This window comes from Centroberyx gerrardi, chromosome 1, assembly GCF_048128805.1.
Source record: "Centroberyx gerrardi isolate f3 chromosome 1, fCenGer3.hap1.cur.20231027, whole genome shotgun sequence".
In the NCBI taxonomy this organism is placed as follows: Eukaryota; Metazoa; Chordata; class Actinopteri; order Beryciformes; family Berycidae; genus Centroberyx; species Centroberyx gerrardi.
Window position 1 is genome coordinate 3280696 of NC_135997.1, and position 16250 is coordinate 3296945.

A 16250-nucleotide genomic window follows, 5' to 3' on the forward strand; every position below is an offset into this window, starting at 1 on the left:
GATTCAAATGCCGTATGAAGCCTAAAATAACTGTTTTTCGATGCTAACTGTAGGCCTTTGTTGTCACTGTCACTCTGCACAGATGAAGCATTGTTTTGCTCTTGATGGGAACAAAGAGTTGTCAGTTTGCTACCACAGCCCATCGCCTGGTACTTGCAGTGACACTGATATAAATAGAACTTTTATGTGCTAAAAACTTCTTATCTCCAGCCTCTTTTGTCTGGCGGAGTTTAATATAGGAACAACAGCAGGGAGACTGTAAGTGACACTGATTACCCCCCATAGTCCTCGACAAGGACATTTAAAACACGCTGTTGGCTGTGTGGGCTCATTATAGTTTATAAATGTTTTAAAACATTGTGTGTGGAAAATAAATTGGGACTGACAGTAATTACATAGCTCATAGAAAACAGTATCTTTATCATCATCATCACCATCACCATCGTCTTTATCAGTACTGAATGTCAGCTTCAGCAGTCTCATATAGGAAATATGGTAAACATAAATTCCCATATCCCTCTTTTCTTTTTGTCCAATGACAAGCTGTGACATCAAATAGTCACATCGCCTGAGATCCAATCAAATATTCACTTCCCACAGAGCCACACCCACCAGTCCTCCCCACTCATCCTGCACTGTCATGGTACTTGCTCCGGATGCAGTTGTCATGGAGATGGAAAAGGGCTCAGCGTCCACTAGTGGCACTGTTACCATGGAAATCCCCAGCGCAGCAGCTGTGTCAGTCGAGCGAGGAGAGCCGGAGGAGCCTGTTCAGCACCCTGGACAGCACCGCGCCGCAGCGCCGCTCCAGCACACAAACTACCGCATGCTCATAGTGGTGGGAGAGATTTCAACCAGCCATCACCTGCAGGCTGCCAGGCAACAGATCACACAAGGTAAGCTGGCAGATGAACAGGCAGAAGCCCATGAGTCGCGAGGAATAACTTCCTCAAGTGAAGCGGTTACTGTGCCCAGAATATCTTACTGTCATGGCAGCCTGTTGATTAATTCAGCTTAACTGTAATCAAATATTTTTTTTCAATTTAAGTACATCTGTTTGCAAAGTATGTGGAGCGTTAATTTCTGAAAATCTATATATTAATTTAGAAAAAGAAAAACCTGAAGTTCATTGTTCAATATTTGTAAAATATAGAGGATCCAGTCATTTTGTTAACAAAGAACTTCTGTTACTTAGTATCCTTTAAAAAATACCATCATTTATTCAAATGCTGTGCAGTAAATCATTCAGTAAGAGTACGTATCATTGTTAAAATGATGAATATCCTATTTTGGAATGAAACTCTTCAAGATCCAATATTGATATTAATTTGCTTTAAAGAAACAGTGTTGTCAAATGTGGGCCCTGCAGTCATGCTTCTATCAATCTCCTTTCCTTTCTTAAGTTGTCAGGAACTGTTTTAAATGTTATTTTATGAAAATGAAGGCCTTTCTTCTCGCACAGCAGGGCATGGAGACTGATTCTTTTCAAATAAAACAGCAGTTTTTGTCCAGACATAGATGACAGGCCACATGCAGATGGTTAGTTTGGACATTAGATGGTGTTGTCTTGTTAACTTGCTTACCCTGTTTCCATGTTTACTTGGTACAGTGTGGTATTGAAGTGAAATGTGTATCATTAAGATGAAAAATGAGAAGGAAAGCAAGATACTACTAATTTATACCTCCACTGCCAAAGTACACTGTGTACTAGATCAGTTTTAAAACTGGACTGGACCTGGACTGATAATGACAAAATATAAATTATGATAAAACTCTATTTAAAGGCAATAGCCATCAGTCACATGATTCTCTGATGATGATACTGGCACTGTCTGAGGCATTGATAGATACTTGAATGAAAAGTTGTGCATAATGTATGTTTTTGAAATTGTATTAACGATGGTTTATCTAACAGGTTTGCGTTCATGGGACATCGATCTGACTGTTTGTGACCTGAACAAGGAACTGCAGCTGTTTGAGACCAGACACCTGGCTCAATTTTCTTCACAGGTCAAAGGTCAGTGTGAGCTAACTACTGAATTTGCATGATGTATGGAAGCTTGTATGGAAGCAGTCGTTTTGCAGTGTGTGTCCCAGCTGTTTCTGTGACATGCGTACATGAGCTTTTATCTGTTTTTATTGCTTCAAGACAATAATTGCTGGTCTCACCTCTGAGCTGCGATGGTGTCAGAGTCTGGCTGGAGAGATTTAGCGCGCTGCTCTTATCTCTGACGTCTGTTCCACTGCAGCCGGTCTGCAGCTGCGACTGCAGAAAGACGCACTGACACTACAGAGGATCAGATTGCGTTGAGTGTGAGTTTCCGGAGCCTGACAGCGACATGCTCCGTCTCCTCTGCAGCTCTTTAGCCTTTCCTCCAGACACGCATGGGATGCTTCCCGGGGAGCTGGAGATGATACGGCCCGTATCGATCAGGCTCTCATATGCAGGCTGCATGTCAGACTGTGAATCAATGGGCCTAATGTGAGAGCGAACACTATCTGCTGGGGGAAAATAGGATCAGGCCCCGTGATAGACAGAGAATGGAGCCAGTGATGATGTGGAACTGGATGGGATGGTGCTGCTGCGAAGGAGTCTGGATCACTGCTCAGTAATTACAAAAAACACTTGTGTACCCCGCAGCTATAATAACCATCTGAATAGAGCTAATTGAGCTATTCAAGACTGAAAAATAAGAAATAAAATAAAGAGTAAAGAATAAATCGCACTATGTTCACTGAGCAAAGACACAAAAGCAGTTAGATCTTGCTCTGCATCTATCCTCCCACACAATTCTTCCACTGGCAGTGTTATGTAAAGAGGAGATTTAAGCACTTCTGTTTGTTGACATCGATGCTGTGTGTATTCCAAGTATCACAGACTAAGAACAGGGTCGAACCAGTTCATAATCACCCAGTCATTGATGGAATTACATCTTAAAGAAGTCGAGTTGAGTCAAGTGGAGACAAGTAACGGTTTACTATTGAGAAAACATGAATAGTGAACATTATCGGCTCTGATAACATTCCATTGAGAATGTTCTACTGAACCCAGGGGGGATGGGACGATATATCGAAATTCAATAAATCGCAATACAAAAATGTGACAATACGTATCCTGGGGCAGAAAAATGAATGGTGATATTAGCTCCATTTTATTCTGCTGTAGTAATCACAAATGAGACGGCTTGACCATCACAATTTCACAAGCTCTCCATCCAAATTATATTATTTGCACTTTGTAATGACATTTTAAAATTGTTGTTTACATTCTAGCAGCCAATTGCATCGCTAGAAAGATTTGTGTCTCAGAAATAAACATAATTCTGCACAGTCAGACTTTGTTGTCATTGAACTGTTATTTATCACATCGGATCGTGGTTGTATCGAATCGTGAAACCCATATCGCGTATTGAATCGTATCGTGAGATAAGCAGATCGTCTCATCCCTAGAGCCCACATGTTGTCATGCAGAATGTCAATTTGGATTTAAAAAGCATAAAACACTTGGCATGGAGTATAAAAGCATAGCTGTAGAAAAGTGAATTTGAAATGTGAGTGGCTGATGTGCCACCTTTCTTGTTAGGTATAAGCCCAAACCTTTGCATGGTTGTCTGTGGTTTACGAGCGATTTGATGTTTGCCGGCTTTTAACTCCACCCAGCTCTGCATAATTTCACATCAAGTCGCTGTCGATCAAAATCCATTTGATCAGGATACACACACTCACACCACACACGACCGTGTTATCCTACCAGAACACTTTAAATTTTGGAATATTTAACAGTTTTATCACCTTCCTACCATCCTTCCATTAGCTGACAGCGTTTGTGACTCTGACTCTAATTTGTCCTGGTTGCATTCTATCTATCCATGCCCCAACCTTATGAATAATGCAACAGTCTGCATTAATTATTCTTCTCTGACAAATAACAATTATCGCCAGCACTGCCACTTTTTCCATCTCACCTCTCTCACCTCTCTCATCACCTGTCTGAGCCCCCCCACCCTCTCTCAGCACGCTCTCTCCTCTCCTCTCCTGCTGTATTTCTCCCTCCTGATGTGAATCAAAGTGGAGTAAAGATGTACTAAAGCACAGAAAGGGGTTTGTTACGTGCGACTCAGCGCTGTGAGAAGCTCAGAGAAGCAGACATGGCTGGCAGAGAGCATCCTAACGTGGTGGAAGACAAAATATTTCTCCTGTTGGTGGAGAGAGTTAACCCTGTCACTGCCAGGACAGAAGGTGTCATCACTGTATGCTACTCATTGTGTTTAGCAAAAATAATGCTTAAATACTCTCTTCTGGCTGTATAGTTATATATTTGCACCTATTTAGCCTGGTTCCAGACTCCTGAATTGCATCCCACTCACTTTTCAGATGGCCATTCAGTCTGAATATCAGGCTAGTACCTATTTATACTCTGGAACCCAGTGCAATATTCTCTAGACCTGTATATATTTTGGTTTATTATTATTTTTTCTTTACTAGCTTCCCATCAGTCCAACCAGTCGAGGTTCCAAAAGAGAACCATATGCATACTGTATAGATAACAACAAATCTCTTAAATTTAAATTTTTTTAATACACTATCCATACTACTTACGAACAATAATTGTACTAGTAATATTCGGTTATTACTTTTTATATACTACCCGAAAAGAGACCTATTCCCTAATTTCTACTTTTAACTTCTTCTATAATATTGTGTTGTTTTATGTTTAATGTGAATATGGGAGTAAACCAGCAAGCAAAAATTACTTGAACGTTCAAACTTACCCAGCTAATAAAACTGATTTGGTGCCAAATTGCACAATGAAACCCTACATTGAGGCATCAATGCTATTGATTACTTCTGCTTTGTCTATCGAGTGCTGGTTCAGATCTATGGTTTCCGCCTTACTGCTCAGGCTGAATGAATTTGTATCCAGCAGCACACGATCTTGAAATCCACTGCATAGCTGTGTGCAGCCTAAAGCTAACAGCGCGTCCCTCAGGATTACAGGCAGAGCGCCGCAGTCATCCGCCTGCTGAAGCCACACAGCAGCAGCAGCATTGCATTTCAGTCATTTGCAGGATTTGCTCTGGATTGTCTGTGGATGCTGTCGATAAGCAGAGAGCTCGACTTGTCAGCCTGTCCAGATTCTGAACAGTCAGGGCTACAGAACTTGAGTCCGGTCTCCACACATTTCTGACATCTTGGACTTTATTGTCATCCGTTATTAGATGCTAGTTTGACTTTTTCCTGCCTATCTAAAATATAAAAAAGGAGTAATTTTCACTCCAACACCACAAATCATTTGAGGGATTTCACCTGTAGAAACCTGTGTATGTAATGGTCTTCCTATCTTCTATGCATTGATTAGTCAAAATCTGATGCATTGATTAGTTGGATGTTGAAGGGTTTAGTAAAGAGCTTCTGCAGATAGATCTACATCTCTGTTGATCGTTAACTAACTCCTTAAGCATTATTTTGACATTTGGAAAGACATGTAGACTATTTTGGGCTTGAGTAGGACTTGATTTGCTCTGGTTTCGGTCTTGACTCGGTCTCGACCCCCTTTGGACCTGGTCTAAATGACTTGGACTCCTTTCTACAACCCTGATTTCTATCCTGAATTAACTGATTTAACACGAGTTCCCAAAATCTAAAATAACAAGGCTTGAGCTGTGGTAAATGATTGTTTGCAGAGCATTTAAGTCACACTGAAATGGCATTTTGAGAGCATCGTCCTAGCAACTTCTGAGCAGCTTCCTCACCCAAAGGCTAGAGAAGCAGGTTTGTGTGAATGAATGTGAAGAAAGAAAGGCTGGTGGTGAAAAAGTGCACTGGGCTGTGAACTTTCAGCCCGTAACCATTCCACTGAACTTCTGACAGGGAGCAGATTCAAACGGCCGCGTGGGAACGGCCCACCCTGAGGCGCCGACTTCAAACAGGCGCGGACATCAAGAGACCGGCCCCGGCTTAAATGGCAGCAGCAAACCCCTCTGCCTTACCGACGCCTTTTCTAGTCACGGGGCAGAGAACGCGGTCGCATTCATCGAAAGCCAGCGACAGTTGTGATTCAAACGAAAAGGAAAATAAAGGAAATTCTGGAATTTAGCTAGTTAGCACGCTAACATTTTGATTCGGTGCGGCATAGAGATTTTTAAAGGTTAGGGGGCAAATCAGCTGTTCACAGTGGGAATTTTGGGATTGGCAGTGATGCTTTCCTGAGGCTGTGTTGCCTGAATTACCTCAGAAGGCTCATATTGATGTCGGTGGTTTGGGTAAAAATGAGTGAACCGAGACATTAATCAATTTTTCAATGCGTCAGGAGGCGGGGTAGGAGGCTGAGCTGAATGAGTGTGTGTGTGTGTGTGTGTGTGTGTGTGGGTAATAGCTCAGTAATTGTGGACCTGAGGGCGCCATGAGATGCAGTGCTGGTGAGAGTATAGCTGATAAACAGAAGCTTGTTTTGCTTATTAGTATGCCTCATCCTCTATAGTGACCCGCTGTTCCAGGAAACATAATGTGTTTTTACGGCATATCGGTGTCTTTATTGCCTGCGAGGTTGGCTGGATCTCTGTCAAGCCCACAGGAAACACCTTATTTCACAGCTCAGCTGGCAGACAGCGAGGTGGGACGAGACAATAGGGTGCTGCGCTGCTTACCGGCACAGAAAGGTCACATTGGAAACACTGATCACATCCAGGCCGTAAAAAATATCTATTCAGAGAGGGAGAGCACCCTCAAATCAAAAGTCAGTCCTGTTAAAGCATTCCTCCACTGCTTCCTTTCATGCCTGTAGTGTTCAGAGCGTGTGAGAGATTTAAAATAATTCCTAAAGATATTCTCCACCAGGCAGGACTGTTCCCACTTTTCAAGAAAATCTCTCCCAGTGTCTAAAAGGTGATGCAGGAGTGGGTCGCCCGCCTGCTGCCTGCCTGCCTCCATGCTACAGCCCCTCCTAGTCTGTGCTGTGAATACTAATACCCAGCCAGTGGAGGAGTGCACAGTCATCATGGCCGACAGTCTCAGACACACAGAACACAAAGGAAAGTCTGCATCTAAAAATCTATAACACCGAGAAGGCAGGGGGCGACTCTCGTGATCGCATCGGTTTCTACTAAATCCAGAATTCTAGACAAAATATTGACAGATGAAACGTTGGTAGTTTATTCATTTTCGTAAATTATTTCAAAGTGATTGACTGACTTTCAGTTTCTCCTTCAGCGATTACATCATCTATCACATTTTTGTGTGTGGACCGAAATAGCATGAAGAGGCCCAGTTCCTCAGCAGAGACAGAGAGACGGATTTAGATCCAGGTCACACTGCGATCAGAACGCAGCGTCCAAATCTTTATGTCATCCGTTCCACTTGGAGAGCTCTCTTGGATCGGCCATACCCTCGCATTGATTTTGAATTTGTCTTGAAGCTAGGGGCAGAGAGGCGTATATCACCAGTGCCTCGGTAAATTAACAGTTTAAAATAACATTATCTGATGAGACGTTTCCCTGGCTGCAGACACGGAGGGGCTCAGGCAGCCAAACGCCACTGACCTCCCTGATGGGCGGCATATGTGCTGAAACACAGCCAGCGGCCTTGAGCCTCGCAGCCTTAAAGTTCCTCATTTATTTTCACTCTGCCTGCCTACATTAGACACTCTGGCAAGCACATACACAGTCATCTGCATAGACACACATTCACACAGACAGAGAGAGAGACAGACAAGGCAGGCAGAGGAGGGTTACGGGTGGAGACAGGGTGACTGATATTGTCTGAGGGGAAGTGATGAGATGCTACAGTGGGGCAGTTAAAGGAGAAATCCACCCAGCACAGCTACAATGGAGTTTGATATCAGAAAATGTCTCAGCAATCTAAAACATCAGCGGTAAACGTCAGGTTTTGGTGTCAGTCCCTCAGAATCAAAGAGCGAGGGCTTCTTTCTAGAGCCGCCATTTTGCACCAAGAGACGTTCAACAATCATACAGGGAGAAATCCATCGTAGAAGAGGAGAGAGACCAATTTCTCCACCCACAGGAGCAGGAGAGAGACCAGAATGCAATGCAGGCTCACTTTTTCTCAACTGGAGAAACTCTCGCTGTCTTGCTCTTAGCTATCACTATCACTCTCTGCAGCTACACATATAACCCACAGCCGAATGCAACAAGTTCACACCTGTTCTCTGGGGGTTGTCGAAAGGCATTCTGGGACATGTAGGAAATTGCTAACTGACGCAGAAATAGACGAGGCAGGTTGAGGGGAAGTGGGTTCACATAAAAGGTAAATTACAACACTTCATCACAAAATAATTCCTGGAATGCATTGAACAGCACAGATTGATGATATATAACAGTATTAGAAGATCTGAGGGGGATTTTTCCTTTATATCAGTGTTCATATCAACCAATAGAATTAGTTATATGGTCATAAGAAAAAAAAAGAAATGTGGCTCCAGTAGAGAACCTCAAGAACAGAGTGTTCTTGTCAATTTGAAACCATTTGTGGCCCTTTATAACCCCCCAAAGACCCTCGCTGAGTCCCTAAGGAGCCATACAGTACTGATGGACTATTACGTCATGATGAAATTGATACGTCTGACACATAGGTAATCAGTCCATCCATCATTGTGTGTCCATTAGTCAGTGGCGTCTCAGAGAGCGTATCAGTCCCCAGCACACCTTCTCCTCGCCCACCGCTGGGTTTCCTTTTGCAGAGATTGACTGATGAGGCGCAGGGACAGTCTGGCAACATGAAAGATCACTTTTCATCCCTGGAGAGGAGGAAGAGGAGGAGGAGGGGGAGGAGGGGGCAGTAATGGGCTCCATGAATGCAGCTGTCGCCCCCACTATGCAATTAATAAAGACTCAATGGTGCTACAATCCAGACTGATGGTGGATAAACAAAACCTGGTCACATCCAGCCCTCATCAGGAGGCTCTCAGGGGAAATGTGTTCAACAGTAGGCAGTGAAGCTCATTGGATGTTAGCATGTGGCTCGGTACACACAGTACCTGTAAACACACACTGTATATCTACACATCTCTGCAGATTTACTATCATCTATTCACCCACATGTCCACCTATCCACCTCTCTGGTCACCAGTGTTGAAGGAAACTCAGATTACTTTTCTGTGGGAACTAGTAACTGAATGTGTTACTTCTGCAATTCATGCAATCCTTTACTATTTTTTTAAAATTAGAATGTTGTTACTTTAATTTTTCTCTCATATTGTTTTAATTATTGCTTAATAGTAGCTAAAAGTGAAAATGGATCAACATTTCATACAGACAACATGCTGCTAAAACACAATCTAAGTGACATAAATTTGACTTGACATAAATGAGAATAAAAACAGGTGAGCAGTCTTACATTGCATTTTAAAACACACTTGGCAGCACAAGCTGTATTGCTGTGGCATGTTTTGAGTACTGTAACAAGTTACTTTTAATAAAGAGTAACTTTGTAACGTAACTAGTTACTTTTTAGGTTAATTAATGATCTAAAGTGACTAACTAACCAACAAAGCAAATTGAATTGAATTGAATTGACTAACTAACTCGCAACCATCCAAAACATGGAATCAGAAGTGCTTACGTTCATGTGCTGGGGGGAAATCTGATATCCAGGATTTTCAAGTCGACTGCTAAACAGTGTTTTTGTGGAAAAATCAAACCTGGTAGACAAACAATAAACAAACATGGCCGTCCTACAGCTTAACAAGCTAATTTAACTTAATTTCAACTAATATTAGCTATGATGGTTGGTCTGGCTCACTACAAACATGTAATAAAGGAGCGTATGTATAGGTGCGTAAGTATTTTTTTCCTGTGAAACCATGTTGAGAAGGTTAAAGGTCAGACTTTCCGATTTCATCATCCAAATTTGACTGGCATTTTTACAATATGTCCGCTAGCACGTGAATGGAGTGTTCACATGTGACACACTTGAATACCCCATACACACACACACACACACACACACACACACACACACACACATACACACACACACACACACACACAAAGGCTGACTGGGTGTTCGTGGAGCGTGACGGACATTATAGCAGGTTGAATCTGACAGGCAGGGAGAGATGAGTGATGGCCGCCACAGAGCAGAGGCTGCCAAGGGAGCTGAGCCTCAATATTAAAGACCTTTCACACACACAAACACACACACACACACACATATACACACACACACACACACACTCATGCATGCAGAGCACACACAGGTATAGTGCACATCTATTACTACATTCCCCCCATGTACACACAACAGACATGCTGGCGGTGAGGAAAAAGGGCAGAGCAAACAATATGCACAGAGTGATGGAGGCAGATGCATCATGAGTGGGCAGTAACATGCTACTGCAGTGTCAGCAAGCATATCGTTCCTGTTGACAACTGCATTACGACCACACTGTATTATTAAATACACTTAGTGTCTATTTGATTTCTCTCTTGCGCTTTTTTAAAATTCCTTTTCTAACACTCGTTCATACTTTTTCCCTCTCTTGGGCGATTTTATAACAATGCTGAGCCAACAGAAGGGCTAGTTATGAGTTTTGCGTTCTGTTTCTAGCTTACAGTAATCTGTTTCTCTATTGATTTCTGCCTGAGACGGACTCATATGTACAGCAAAGCAAAGCAAATTGCAAAGACATGCTTTGAAAAGCAATTCCACGCCAACCAGCAGGATATTGATCGCTGTCGTTAAGAAAAAAAACTAACCAGAGGGGACGACTCGCAATCTGTGTCATTGTTAGTTATCTAATGCATTGTTAAAAACTTAACGACGTGCCTCAGAAAATTGCAGGCGTCGTCAACAGAGCTCGTCCTGGGTGGGGTGTGGAGCCGCTGGACTGATTAATAATTCAGTGGCCGTTATTGATCGGTCGCTCCGTTTCTCTGCAGTGAAGGCCGTACATCAACAGGGAGGGTCCCAGTCCTGCTCCAGTGCCTTTCATCTATGATAACACATGCCTATGCACACACACATGCACACACACCCACACACACCGACACACACAAACACCATACTAGCTACGTGTACATAAGACCTAAATCAAAAGCGAATGACGGTGAAATGACTGTAATGAAGAAGTGAATTGACTGTAATGCGAACTGCTTTATGAAAGGAGAGAATCTGGTGGGATGTTAATGATGTCCTTGGGGGGGAGGATGGGGAGAAGGGGAGGGGGGGGGGGGGGGGTAATACAAGTACAACATGATCCCATCGAAGCTAAGGCACAGCAGCAGTGGAGAGCTACACAATGTGCCAGTTCACTAAGGCATTCTGGGAGTCAGCGCTGCTCACTTTAAAATTATTTTTCCTGTTTGTCTTCTTATTGTCCATCGACATCGGGCGTTTCCACCCGTCTGTCCGTCTGTCACACCACTGGACCGATTTTGACAAAACGTACACAGGTTGGCCTGATGGAGGCGCTCTAATTAAAGGTCAACATTTCAAACTTCGAGAGGCCGTAACTGCTGCTCCACTCTTCCAATTATGAGAGACAATGCTTTCTGCCACTGTGTTCCAGTTAAAAAGTTACACTGGTTGGCCCAATGGGGGCGCTATATTTATAGGCGAAAATTTGAACACCAGCGTGACATCTCAGGCCACATCCACACTGACTTTTGCTACGTTTACGCCTAGCGTCCACACTACTCCGTTTTCGGACCCCTAAAACGGAGACTTTTGAAAACGCTGCTGACCCCGTTTTAGTTCGAAAACTCCAGGATTGTGTTTTAGTCTGGACGGGCGGAAACGGAGACTTTTGAAAACGATTTGAAGACGCCCACGTTCGCTTCCTGATTGGGTCTTATCAGTCGCGACGCCCGCCTTGACCGCCTTATACTCGTGTGTTACTTTCAGTAACAGTTCCACCTCGTCGTCGGTCCAAGCAAAGAAATCTCTGGTCGTACTTTTCGCCATTGCTGTTCTTCCTCCGTAGTGTTTTCTGCAACTAAGCAACCAACCGCAGAGTAGACAATCTGCTTCCTGTTTACACCGGCACGCGCATGCCCAGTGTACGTGAATGGTCATGTGATATGCATTTTCAGGCGTGTTAGTATGGATGAAGATTATTTCTGAAACGCTCGTGTGGACGGAGATCGTTTTCGCTTTAAAACGCCGTTTTAAAACGAAAACGTATTAGTGTGGATGTGGCCTCAGACACAGCTGGTGTGATTTTGATGAAACTTTTGGCACTGTGTTCTGGCGTTTACAAAAATTACACTGATTGGCCTGATGGGGGCACTATAGTTAACGGTCAAAATTTCGAATTTTTGAAGGCATATAGATGAAGGCATAGATTGACATAGAACTTGCGATGAAAATTCAGCTATCCTTACAAATTAGTCTGCTACATCACCGGTCCGATTTTGATGAAACTCGGTGGGACAATCTTGTTCCTGATTGGCTCAAGGGGCGCCTGCATCATTCATGGAGGCGGAAATGTTTACTTGCTTTGTCTTACCTTGGGTTTTAATTCTAATCTCACTCAGAAATGTATTTTTAATGAAGCTCATGCTCATGCTTGAATACAGATGAGCTGCTCCACACAGAGGATGAAGTCAGTCAGGTAGAGCAGCCGGTGATGGTGTTAACACTGCAGCACATCACTCCACTAACACTGAGCAGCCATGTGAGCTTGGCCAGCTGCTGTGAGCCGGTGTGTGATGGAGGGAGAGGAGGAGGGAGAGGAGGAAGGCTGGAATAGTTGAGATGTTGGGGAGAGAAGGGCGTGGCAGCCGTGCGTCTGAGCCGAGCACCCGGCAGCTGCCTGACATTCAGAGGAGACTGGGTGTCATCTGAGACGCTGCTGCATCACTGTGGGTGTGATGCATTGAATTTCTGTATTAGGCCATTTGCAGAAGCATTTTAAAAACCATAGCAACCATACCTGAGGACCTGTTGGAAGACAACTGACAAGTCAGCGGAAGCACTTTGATGTTATAGAGACCTGCTGGTGAAAATGAACACATGAAAAACTTTACTTTAGAGTCAATATAAGCATATGCTTTCTTCTTTGTTTGAAATAAGAAAGTGTTATCTGATTAGTGTTAAGACAAAATAGCATTTGTAGTCAAAGTTTAAGGAAGTAACGTTTAGGGAAGTAACAGCTGTGTAAACAAATCCATGAGCTTCTTTTGCGTTGCTATGCAACAAGAGCACTTTGACAGGCCATAACTGCTACACCACCGGTCCAATTTTGATGAAACTTGAAGGGACGATGCATCTTGTTTCTGATTGGCCCAAGGGACGCCTGCATCATTGTTGTAGTGTTTGCCACAGTTGATTCTTTTGATAGTTATGAAGACAAATCTGTATATGTAAGGATCATGGCCATACCATTAATGGATTTATTTCTCAAAAACATTCACTAATCTTTAACTTTTTGGGTATCAAATTTACCTGACTAGATATAATTAAAGGGAAATGTCACAGAATTCAAATGTATATATCTATATATCTATATCCTACGGTTTTCATCAGTCCAATCTGTATTTGCTTTTACAGCAAAATGAACTTCATATTTAGCAGTGTGGCTCTACTGCTTGTTGCTTTGAAAATGACTTGCTCATGTAGACAAATTTAAACTGAGCTGTCCAAAATGCTAGATGCTGTAATACAAACACTAAACTGCTAAGATGCACCTTGATGAAAAAGTTTTAAAATCCCTGCTGCAGTGAAACTTGACTCAACTCAAAGCAGATGAATGACAGTTAAGTCACATATAACTTTGTGAATTTGTTTTGTCTCCCCACTTTTGTGAGCTATTTCTGTATCAAAGGAAACAAACTTTGTACGATCCAATAAAAGTAGAGACAGTGTTTCCGACGGAGAAAGCGATAATGAAATGTCTAGACTACAACACTGTCATCCACCTCTCTCTCTCTCTCTCTCTCTCTCTCTCTCTCTCTCTCTCTCTCTCTCTCTCTCTCTCTCTCCTTCATGCCAAGTCAAATATTCTGATTCATGGTTCATATTTGTATATTTTCGGGTTGGGTCGGCAGAGCTCACGGTCTATTTCGGTTCGGCTCTGTCCCACCCAGCAGCTGCTGTTTGAGTCACAGCTGCTTGAAAAATCCCCTTCCCAGAACACAGTCCACTTGCTTCCCATAGAATAATAATAACTAACTGTATTTATATAGCTGAACTATATTTGTATATTGTCAACCTCCCATATAGGACTGGTCTATAATTTGGGACTCATTTCCACAATAAGATGCTAATGTGTGTAGATCTACCTTCCACAAAGAAAGCAATGTAATGTAACAATATGGTCATTATAATATTATATAATGGGTCAATGACAAATAAGGTTTCCAGAAGACAAAAAAAAATCTGACTCACATGTCCAGGAAAAACAGTCTGACTAAAATGGATGAATGTATTCTGTGTATACATTCAGTATTTGTTTCATAGCTTTTAAAATTACATTTTTGTTTTTCCAAGATTTCTGATTTTACCACAAAATGTGAAGTGATGCAACTGTATAAACATTTTAAATAATGCACTTTCACTGTATTTACAACCACTGAAGTGTCAAAAATGCATGTAAATATTTGATTGTATTGAGAAAATTGTCCTTTTTGTTGCAGCTTTGTTCTCGTTGTGTATGTTATAAACTCCAAAAATGAATGAATGAATGTGGTTTGTTATGAAGCAGATATTGCAGAATAATTTGATATATTACATGTGTTCCTTTTTTTGTAAAATAATAATGCATGTCACGTCATTGACCCTAAAATACATAATATTACAGGATTATTCCATGATACATGTAATCTAATCGGAAACATTGAGTACCATTACTACTATGACAGCTGAATAATTGTAAATGATTTGCACTGTCTCCTATCAACTGGTCATATTCTTCTGCCTTATACTGCCCACCCACCCGCTGCAGATTAAGCTCCATCCACCCAACAGCAGAGCGGGGTCAGTGTTGTGTTGAGGGTCACTGCTGTAATCCTCAGCAGGAGGATCAGAGCAGTGTGTGTTGCTGTGAAGGGGCTGAGCGCAGCTTCATTAACAGGCAGGCATGCAGAGATATGAAGAGCTTTAGGGCAGATGAAGGACGATGTTTTAGGATCCATCTGGTTTCATCCTGTTTGAGATCCTAGCTGCATGCACATGGAAGCTGCTGATACACAGCAGCCATTTAAAGGGAAAATCTGATCCCTCAGATACTCTTACACTGTTCATCAATCTGTGATGTTCAACACGTTTCAGGAGTTATTTTGTGACAAAGTATTGTAATTTACCTTTTTTGATGAACCAACTTTCCCTCGACCTGCCTCGTCTACTTCTACTTCAGTTAGTGATTTCCTACATTTCCCAGAATGCCTTTTGACAACCCCCAGAGAAGGGCCACTTGTTCCTTTCAGCTGTGGGTTTTACGTGTAGCTGGAGAGAGTGATAGTGATAGGAATAACATAGTAAGAGCAAGAGAGTAATCTGCTCCTGTGGGTGGAGAAATTGGTCTCTCTCCTCTTCTACGATGGATTTCTCCCTGTATGATTGTTGAACGTCTCTTGGTGCAAAATGGCGGCTCTAGAAAGAAGCCCTCGCTCTTTGATTCTGAGGGACTGACACCAAAACCTGACGTTTACTGTTGATGGGTTAGATCCTGAAATATTTTCTCATATCAATATTCCAGCAGCTACCATTGTAGCTGCTGGAAATATCTGGATGTGACGTCACCTCGTCTACGATTGGCCGGTTGTCCACAGGAAATTGAAAAATACACCAAACTACAAAATGCAACTTACACCACCAATAACTGTTTTTAAGTGTTTTAGGGCAGTGGTTCTTAACGTGGGGTCCGGGGACCACCAGGGGTCCTTGAGGGGGTTCCAGGGGGTCCCCAGCAAATTGATGATTTGTTAAAGTTGAAGTTAACACAATTGGAGAATGTAGAAGAATGACTAGTTTGATCATATTTCACTGTTATCTCTCTGCCTATAATACAGATAGTCATGGATTTCTGGACAAAATCATATCAAAAAATATTATATAGAAAAATCGTATTAAATGGGGGTCTGTGGCCCTAATGTGGACTAAATTAGGGGTCCTTGATATGAAAAAGGTTGAGAATCACTGTTTTAGGGTAAGTAAGTGAGAGAATAAAGAGCCTGAGTGCGTGAGTGACACCAAAATCTATTGTCAGGTCACAATAAATCACATGCACTCACACACACGCACACACACACACACACACACACGCACAGTAGGCCCTTGTTCTCGAAGCTGTGTTC

General features: G+C 42.5%; 1 protein-coding gene across 1 annotated transcript in view; it reads left to right on the top strand.

Annotated features, from left to right (window-relative positions):
• The first annotated feature begins 640 nt into the window (after positions 1-640).
• The window catches only part of map1aa (microtubule-associated protein 1Aa), a 40410-nt gene continuing 24800 nt past the window's right edge, over positions 641-16250 (top strand). Inside the window, exons 1-2 of the mRNA XM_071921145.2 lie at positions 641-896; positions 1916-2017. Coding sequence (XP_071777246.2) covers positions 641-896; positions 1916-2017 — 358 coding nt within the window. The remainder of the gene's footprint in view (positions 897-1915; positions 2018-16250) is intronic.